Source organism: Condylostylus longicornis, unplaced genomic scaffold (genome assembly GCF_029603195.1).
Source record: "Condylostylus longicornis isolate FDR11 unplaced genomic scaffold, ASM2960319v2 ptg000081l, whole genome shotgun sequence".
Taxonomy (NCBI): Eukaryota; Metazoa; Arthropoda; class Insecta; order Diptera; family Dolichopodidae; genus Condylostylus; species Condylostylus longicornis.
Genome location: NW_026578049.1, coordinates 3,554,082 through 3,564,670, shown reverse-complemented (window position 1 = coordinate 3,564,670; position 10,589 = coordinate 3,554,082). Strand labels below are relative to the sequence as shown.

At 25.1% G+C, this 10,589-nt stretch overlaps 1 protein-coding gene across 1 annotated transcript; it reads right to left on the bottom strand.

Annotated features, from left to right (window-relative positions):
- Nucleotides 1-1,958: 1,958 nt before the first annotated feature.
- LOC129613313 (intraflagellar transport protein 140 homolog) lies at nucleotides 1,959-10,564 on the bottom strand. Its single transcript, XM_055527313.1, has 16 exons — nucleotides 10,340-10,564; nucleotides 10,006-10,233; nucleotides 9,784-9,940; nucleotides 9,366-9,576; nucleotides 8,905-9,065; nucleotides 8,709-8,786; nucleotides 8,082-8,476; nucleotides 7,339-7,777; nucleotides 5,514-5,817; nucleotides 4,857-5,244; nucleotides 4,643-4,782; nucleotides 4,131-4,419; nucleotides 3,711-3,887; nucleotides 3,503-3,625; nucleotides 2,319-3,429; nucleotides 1,959-2,257 (listed from the first exon to the last, which is right to left on the bottom strand). The coding sequence occupies exons 1-16, from the start codon at nucleotides 10,484-10,486 to the stop codon at nucleotides 1,959-1,961; spliced, it is 4,647 nt and encodes a 1,548-aa protein (XP_055383288.1). The 5' UTR covers nucleotides 10,487-10,564.
- Between the last annotated feature and the right edge of the window lie 25 nt (nucleotides 10,565-10,589).

Below are 10,589 nucleotides of genomic sequence, written 5' to 3'. Positions count from 1 at the left end.
AGATTAATTTACCAGTATACAATAATAATTTCAAACATTAATGATATGAGACTTCACTAGGAGTACATAATATTATCTACTATATGTACATAAAGGTACTGCGTAGACCCATTAAGTTAATTTAAAACTATTGATTAAATCACAAATTCTGTACTCGAGTTCTTAGAATTAAATGAACAAAATTTTATTCATGCATAAAACATTTATTTCTTATAAATTTAATTCTATTTCAATAAATAATTTAAAAAATTTACCTAATTTAAATAATTGCAATTTAAATCTTTGGTAAACAAAATATTTTAAAATCTTATTTTTACAAAAAATTCTTTTAAACTTTATCGCTTTAAGCAATAATCTATAAAGAAATAAATTTTAAATGAGAGAAAAATTTAATTTACGATTAGTATTAAAAAAAATTTTTTGGCAAAAATTTATGAGACAAACTTTTTATTTCGCAACAAAACTTCCGCGTACTGATAAAAAGAATCCCGTTGAAAATAATTAAGCAATCAAGATAAAAGTAATTCAAAAGGATAAAAAAAAAAATAAAATACAGACAAGCAAATATTTAAAAAATTTTTGAACTCATTTAGATCAGTGTGTAGTGTAGTGACCCTTTGCAAACAAAAAAAAGGACCAAATCAGTTGTAAAGATCAAAACATCAAAAATCTAAAATTATCTTTACAAATGTTCATGATTTCTTTTATAAAAAGAAAAACGATAACAAATGAAAAATATGTCGTAATTTCATTTGAGAATTAAAAGTGAAGCCAAAGTCCTTATTTTTCTATATTATTATTAAATCCCTCAACACAGAGAAAAATACCTATAAATTCTGCGTTATAAAAAAAACGAAGTAAATAAGTTAGAAAACAGAAATTAATAAATTCCTGTTTTTTCCAATGGGTAATAAATAAATCCTTAAGGATTCTTCGTTTGCAATGTGTTTTACTTAAATTTTTTATAATTTTGCTTGTTTTTCTTCCCTTTTGCTTCAAAAAAAAAAAAAAAAAAAAAACAAAGGACACATTAAGGATATTAAAAAGATTAAAACAGTCCTGATAAAGTCAAAGTTTATATACCCAGGATGTTTTGATATACAATTAACACAAGTATGTAAGCAATGATACACAAGAGTTGGTTAATATTCGAATTTTGAATACGGCTAAAATTAGGATTAAAATAAATTATATTTAAAATTTTTTGCTAATTCTTACATCGCTTTAAACAAATCAAAACAAAATATATAAAAAAAAATTTTTTTTTCTGTAATGTGAATGATCTGTTCCCTGTTTAATTTGTTTGAAGTACGTTAACCTTTAGGATACTTAAATATTATGTGCTATATATGAAATTTATGTTGACCGAAAGGCATACGGAACACAAATTTTCAAAATTTCTTATAATTACAATTTAAAAGGCATAACATTATTACAACTACAGAGTTTAACATTTTAGAATATTGTTTCACCAAACAAAATATCATCATTTAAATTACCATGACTGTATAACAAATTAATTTTTAAGTAGAAAACTTTGGAGAATTTATTTAACGATATAAAAAGCCTTAATATTTCTATTAAAATATTAATGAATGGTATAAATTAATTCTATTAACAATGAATAATGAAGAATTTAAACATTATTTACACTAATAAGAAAGTTAAATTTAGATTAAAAAACATTTCAGTAGTAATTTTCATGCAAAGCAAATTAAACCACAACATTTAAACTTTATTATTCAATACATACGTTTTATTAAGATGAAAAACTAAAAAAAAAAATTATGACACACTTTAAAATAAAAAAAAATGACAAGATTCTACATGGTCTTACCACATTTTTAAAATATTCTTACTTAATAATTAATTGAAACTTAAAAAAACAAATAAAAACTTTGTAAAATTTTAAATTTTTATGACTTGAATATTTTGCATATTATAATTCTAAAAATATTTTACTCGATGTGCTCTTGTATTTCTTCTGCATCATTTAAATTTTCTGGATTTTGATCTTCATCAGTTTGTAAATGTCTATAACCTGATGCCCAAATAGCTTCAAAATCCATGTCACATTCTTTTGCAATTTTTTGTACCAATTGTTTATCTAATAAACCTCGACTACTCCAGGCAGGATCCTTTAATGCTAATTCTCTTAATGCACCAACTGCTTCAACATATAATTTTGAATAAGCAAGTGCTTGTACTAACATTGCTAATATATCTGATTGACGTATTGGTGGTCGTTCTGGTTTCACTATTCAAATTTTAAAATAAAATTATTATACTATTATTATAGATCTTATTATTCATCTCACCTAACATATTGCGACAACCGGCAATCACTGATTGATTATCACCGGATTCTAATGCTTCTTGAATACTTAATACATTTTTAACTTCAACAATTGTATTTTGTAAATTATCTGCAGCACGTTGTGTATTTGCAACTTTACTCAAACATTTTGCAGCTTCTTGCATTGCTTTTAAAGCTTTTTCATAATCACGAAATTCATCGATTTCAACTTGAGCACATGTCGCATAAAAATTAGCTAATGAATCATATGCTTGTCCTTTAGAATAAAATGTTACAATATTTTTTAATATTTTTGGATCATTTTGCCAATTTAATGCTTGTAAATAATTAGCAGCCATTATATAAACTTCACGTTGTCTTGACATACCAGCAAAAAATATTATTTTTTCTGTATCGCCAGATTTTAATAAACTTTTCATTGCACGAACTTTATCACCAGCTTGAGTAAATTTTTTTGTTGCTGTATGATAATCACCTTGAATTTGCAATAATTCACCAATTTGTAATAATAAATGTTGTCTTAAACTTTCTTCAATTTCATCTTTATTTGGTGTTAATAATTCTGATAAACTTTCAGTCATGGGTACACCAAAATCATTACATATTTTTATAGCACGTTCAAATTGTTTTGATTTTGCTAATAATTGTACAGCTTTTGGTGCTTGTTCAATACTTATGAAAAATTCTGCACATCGATTTACTAATTCTGGATCAGAATCAGCTGTTAATTCAGATGCAATTACTTGCAAGGTTTCTGGTTGTTTTGATGCAAATGCCATTTCTACTGCTTTATGTAACATTCCTGCACGATGATATAATTCAACAGCTTTTTTATAAACACCACATTCTTCAAAGTAAGCAGCAGCAATCGCTTTATCACGTGATCTTGCTGAATTAGCAACTGTCCATAATTCATCTTGAAAATCATTTTCTTTACAAATACGTACAGCATTACTATATGTTTGAGCTCTTGTGTAAAAATGTATAGCTTCTTGATATTTTCCAATATTTTCATAGTGACGTGCTAAATGATAACATGCTGCACGATCACCAGATTGACGGGCAATTGAATCAGCTTTCGATAATTGACCAAGAAAACATAAAATTTTTACCTAATAAAACAAAATTTTAAAATTTACTAATTTATCATTGTTATTTAAAGTAACAACTGCATTTATTAATTACCTGTGAAAACCAATCTTCTGCTTTTTGATAGACTTTAAATGCAGAATCCATATCACCAGTACTTTCAATATATTGTCCCCACCATTTTAACATTTCCGGATCCTTTGTATTTTGCATATATTTCTAAAATTAAAATAAATTCATTAATTCAAATCACTCATACTGAATGCTCTGATATAAGTTTCATATTTTGAATTTTTTAACATACTTTTAATGTTGCTGGATCATCCAATAAACAATGAGTAACATTTTGTACTTTATTTTGAGTCTTTTCATAATATTCTAGTGCACCTTTGATATCTCCTTTATCACGTAATATTTCAGCTTTTTTAAAATAAGTATTTTTTAAATGAACTCTATCACCTTGTTCAGCAATTTGAAGAGCCTAAATGAAAATTCAAAAAATTCATTCAATACAAAATAACTATGCAATAGTATGATTTTATTATGCCGATATAAAGAACATTTTGAAAACTATATTCAAAATATTTAATTCTATAGAATGTATAGAAGAAAAAAATTGTTGAATTAAAAAAACATGTGTACAAGCTTTTCATTTTACTATTAACGTATATATAAATGCCTTAATTCAGAAAAAAATTCGAAAAAAAAAGCAAAAATTTTTTACCTCATCAATTTTTCCACATGCTTGTAGCAATTTATTTAACAAATCAAATCGTCCACATTTCCGGTATAAAGTTTGTGCTTCATCAATCATACCTAATTCAATAGCTAATACAGCTGTTTTAGCATCCTTCTCTAATGTATCATCTTCCATTGCTTGACGTAATGCTCTAACGCTTTGTGATTTTTTTAAATGTCCCAGACATACTTTTGCCACATCTAAACGTCCGGTTTGTACACACATTCTTGCTAAATTTTTCCATACAACTTCCGATTGTATTGACCGGATGCATCTACATATGAAAATAAACAAAAAGAATTTTTTTTGTGTAAATAAAAATAACTAAAATTTGATTTTAAAAAGAACTTAGATCCGAAATTTTGTTGTTAATAATACAAAATTGTACATATAAAGTACACATACACACAATATGAGCACATAAAGCAAAAAAAAATTTAAATCTTTTCTAAAAGATCAATATGAATAATATTTGTGTATATTTTCTGTATACGCACCGAAATGCCATATCCATATTCCCTAGAGCAACATTTAAACTAAAATCCAGTACCATTTTTCGAGTATTTTCATCACAATTTTCTAAACCTTTAAAATCTCGTAATGTTATTTGATTTATAATACTAATATTTAATGTAATCTAAAATTTAAAAATTTTTATAATTTAATAAAAATTTTTATAAGCAATTATAGTTTTTAAATAGTAAACATTACCACATTCGGTGTACAAAGATTAACCAATTGTTCTCCTGGCGGCAAATTAATAATTTCTAATAATTTAATAAAACATTTTTCAGTTGTAAACATAACAAATGTTTGTGTATCTGTAATTAATCCTGATATTTCATTTGTACCACCAATTGCTCCAATATGATTATTAATAGTACCATTTAAATTTTCACCACGTTCTTCTGTTTTCATTGTTGAAATTTTTGTATCTTTTATATAATTTTCTAATTTTTTATTAGATTCATCTTTATTTATTAATGCACCATTAAATTTTTTTGATTGAGATTGTTGATGATGAATTGAACGTGCTTCTATAGCTAATAATCGATTATCATCGGTATCCCAATAAAAATTAATTGGTAACCTATTATTAAATAACAAATTTAAATAAATTAAATATTTGTAAGAGATTTGCTTACGGATGTTATTGGTTTATTAATAAGTGGATTTTTAAAATTTTTAGTATTAAATAAAATTAAACTAAGTATAAGCTCTCAATATACAAATTTGAATTGAATTTTTATATTTAATATTTACCTTGCTATCCATTTATTGTTACTATTATTTAAATTATTATCATTAGAATTTTGTTGTAGCATTCTTATTTTATCATTATTGTCACTATTATTTTCATCAATATTTTTATCATTATTATTAGAATCTTTTAAAAAATCATATGATCGTATAATATCACGTTCAAAATCCCAACAATATATTTTACCATCAGGCATTAAACTTTCATTTGCAATTATCAATGCCAATTGACTACCATTTGAATTACATTTTGCTAAAATAAATTCACCAAAACTTTCAAATAAATCATAACCACTTTTTGGATTAATCATTTGTTTTGGTTCATGCCTTGAAATATCAAATAGTTTTATATAACCATTCATTGTGAAAATCGTTAAATAATGACTGGTAATATCACAACCAATAACTTTTCCTGTAAATGAAAAAATGAAAATGTATATTAGTTCTAAATCTAAAAATTCAAATAGCATTTAAATAATGGGAAGTATTTTATTGTATAAGTTAATTAATATTTAATATACATTTTAAATAGAATACGTAAGTTTAATCTACTAGTAAAACACTTAGTTGAATCTAACATCATCTACATATATATTATTTCTTTCACAAGTAATTCAACTCCGACAGTGTGCACAATATAGTTTTTACTTAATTAAGGAGAAACAGTAAAGGTGCCAATATTTAAAAGACGCTAAAATCACTTTGTTCTTCTTTTACATTTTGCAAAATTTGCAATAAATTTGAAATTGAATGGAAGATGTACAAAATTTTTAAAAAAATTTCAATTGCAGTTAATGTAAGTTTTGCAATAACTTTTTATAAAATTTATTTTCCCATATATGTATATTTCTTATATTTTAGCTACATTATAATAATTTTTTATATTAGCACAACGGATCAATATTGCAGCCAAATATTTATAGTAAATTAAGAATTCAAATGAAACTTATTGCCTTGGGACTTGTTTCACTATTGCAAAATTAAAAATAATTGTTGTGTGTAGAAAACGCTTCAAAGCGAATTCATGTAACATCATATTATGAAATATATAAAAAAGTAATTATTGGAAGACTTAAGGATATGAAAATGACCCTATGAGAATATTGTTGCACATGTATACACATATATGTATGTATATTATTTGTATATAAGAATAGTATATATTTATATATATTATTATGAGTATTATTTTTAGATGAAATTAAAACTTTATATAACATTTCTACAAGTAAATAACTATAAAACTAAATAAATTTTGGATACCAGAAAAAATAATATCGTCTTCCATTTTCCATATAGGAAAATAGTCTAAATAATTTAAGGATACTTGAATAATTTTTTTAACGTATTGTAATAATTATTGTTATATAAGAAATGCAATTTACAATTATTTATGTTAAACAAGATTGTTCAATTAATTGATTATGTTGAACCATTAATTATGATAGAATAAAAAAATTTAAAAGCTTATAAATCTAGTAACCTTAATACTAACTTACAAAATAAACTAAATTTATTTCACTCTAAAGTGCAGCAATTCATAACTGGGATTCACAATAATGCCAAACAACTTAACAGCATAAAAATAAACTAATTTTAATTATTACCACTCATCTAATATTTTAAACTTCGCCTCTTATATGTAATTTTATGTGATCTAAAAATAATTCATTGCTCTGTCAATTTAACATAGGATGCATAATATAGAAATATATTTTAAAAAATTGTTAAATGATTTGAGACACAATAAAGGTAAACTATGTATAAGACCTAAAATATGATAATTCAAAAAATTATTAATCATAAATTATTAAGAATTTTAAGCTAGTATTCAAATGTGCACATAAATTATTAGAATTTTTCTCATTATATTTATTAAATACCATCACAATTAATTTATTTATTTAAATCTATTTTACTTGTTAATTTTTACCTTCATTATCATTTGATTGTATTTCCTTTAAAACAACACCACCCAATGAATAAATTTTTATATCACGACTTGTTAAACAATATATTTGACTACTTTGCTGATGTATATGTACATCTAAACATTCGCATTGAAATGTTTGCATTTGTTTAATTGATAAAATTTTATCATTTTCAATTGTAGATGTTGAAGTTATTGTTCCACCGGGTCCAATTACTGCTGTTGTTCCTAATACTAAATCATCATCCTTATTTATACGATAAACGACAATTGTTTTACCATTACTTAATATTAAATTTAATTCTGTTAAAGCTAAATTTGTTATTGAAATATCAGCATGAACTGTTGTTGTTTTTCCAATTGAATGTTCAACATACACTTGATTAGCACTTCTTTGTACAGCCCAAATATTTCGTCGATAGCATGATAATAAAGGTTGTTCCTATATATAACAAATAAATAATATAATTTAAAAATTATTTAATAAATAATAAAATATTTTCCTAAAAAAAATAAAATTTAAAACTTTAATCCTAAATACATAGAAAGAATTTTAATAAAATATCAAAAACCTTAAATTTGTTTTGTTATTTAAATATAAAATTAAAGTTAATTGACAATTTTCTTTTTTAGTTAAATTTTTATATTGCTTTAAAATTAATTTGGAATCCGTTTAAGAATACAAAAGAGCATATTATATATGTATGTATGTATATATGTCTATAATATAATTTATATTTTCTTACCTTAAGTACATAAACATTTGAAACACAATTAACTAATATACATGGTTTCATTATTTCATTTATACCCCAATAACATTGTTTGATAGCACCTCTTACTGCTGAAATATTGTTTAATTGCCAAGTTGTTTCAGGCATATCACTTGAATAATTACTAGATGTTACTACTGTTGCTACACTTGATGTACGTTTCCATGTATATAAATTTCCTTGATTGGTTCCAGCACATAAAGTTTGATTATCTGGACAATAAGCAATACACGTAAATACTTCATTTGTTGTTTTTGTATTATGGCTAACTGATGTATTTGTTGTATATTGTAATATTCCAGAATTACTATAAATTCCATTTTTATTTGTTCCTTCTGGTAAAATTGAATCAGATAATGGTTTTGTATCTTCAAAATAGAAAAAAACAAGAAAATAAAAAAATTAAATGTTAAATCTTTTTAAGTTTTTTTTAAAGTATCAATATTGATTAACGCATACACTTTAAAATTCGCTTATTTTATGCGGCTTGTATAAACAGTGTCATATATAATATGTAAGGTATATATGGAACTTCTTAACAAGAAAGTTATTAAACTTTCAATTCAAAGTAAGACCAAAAAACTCTAAGAATAATTTTACCTTCAACACTTGGTAAATTCATAGGTAATAAAAAATTATCGCTAGTATCAATGTCCCATATGCGAACAGTGAAATCACCTAAAATATAGAATTTATTTATTAATATACATAAGTATGAATACATAAATAACGATAAAATAGTTTTTGTTTTTTGTTATTTACATATGCATAATTAAAAATTAAAGTTTCAAATTACCTGTAATTATCGCTAAAGAGTTCGCTGCCCATGAAATTTCTCCATTATTACCAGGTATTTTTCCACTTAATTTTACCCGATCTAATTCTGTTAATGAACCGGATGATTCTGATAAATAATGAGCAACTGTCATATCCTCCATTAGACAAACTATAGCATCCCTAGAATTATAGATATGTATTTATGTATGTATGTATATGTATACAAACATTTGAATATAAATTTGATCTAATACTATTTTTGCAATATAAGTATTAAGTTATTATACGGTTTAAATTTACGGCATAGTTAAGTATAAGAAACTCGGTGTTGAAAGCGAATCAGAAAAACCGAAATGAACCAAAATCACTAATAATTTGATACCAAAATGAACGTGAAACCACTATTGATTTGCATTTCAATTGCCATGATTTGCATTGCATTTCAGTTGCCTAAGTTGCCAATATTTGTAATTTTAATACCTTTTTGGATGCCATAAAATTTGCGTTATAGGAGACGATTTGTTTTTTAAAGCTTCGGTGCATATGCCAGCTTGATTAAAATAAAGGACTATCCCTGCTCTTGTTCCAACATAAAAACTATGATTATCTTTTACACCGGAATGTGTTAAATTTCTTGCAGCTGTTCTAGGTCTCCAATTAGTCAAAATATCTAGCGCATCTTCATCACCAGCTACGTGTGTATGAGCATGAAAATATTGCACAGTGTTATAAATATTGTTTGGAAATTTATGAACAAATATACATATGTATATACAAACATATGTATGTACATAATTAAGTATGTATATACATAGTTACCAACATAATACACTTACATATGTGTATATGTAAGTCCCTACATTTTATTTTCACTAAAAATTCACAAAAAGTAACTAACCTACAGCAGCTTTTGCCAAATTAGTTAATTCTGTCCTAAGAGGGCTCTCTACCGTCCTACGAAATGTTATGTGTAACAAAGAATCCTTTAAATCATGTGAGAACATAGTTAAAAACTGGTACTGACCATCACAACGCCAACCAGTTAATAATCCCATCTACAACAAAGGAGCATTATATAAATTTCAAAAGTCACACGTCATAAATGTATAATAAACGTTACCGAATCGGCTGTAACCATTCTTCCACCTTTTTCACTAAATTCCATTAAAATAATGGGAACTTTGTGCGGTCCTTGAACACTTGAAAATTCGCGGTTTCCTTCAAACCAACAATGAATTTCACCACTCTCCCAACCGGCAACTAAAAGTCGATTATCTGGGTGCCATGCCAAAGCAGTAGCTTGAGAAACTTGATGAACTGGATAGGTAACTTCATTTAATGGTTCACCCTTAAAAAATTAATACAAAACTATAAAATGTGAACACTTAAGAATATATTTTCATTAATTAATATGCATAAATATTTTTATGAATTTACAATGAAATTTTTCTTACAGAGTCATCAAAAATTGTGACTGAACCTCCACGATCTTGACTAAAAGAAGCTATAGCAAAAATTGGTTCATTTGGGTGCCATCTTCCAACAGTACTAACTGCATCACTATCAAAAAATTGAACTCTTGAATCGAAATACAGAGTCATTTCGAACTGATTAATACTTTTGTATATTTTATTATAAAATATTAAGTTTATATTCTGAAAAGACGGAAATAGAATATAAACATTTGACTATGTACCTACATTA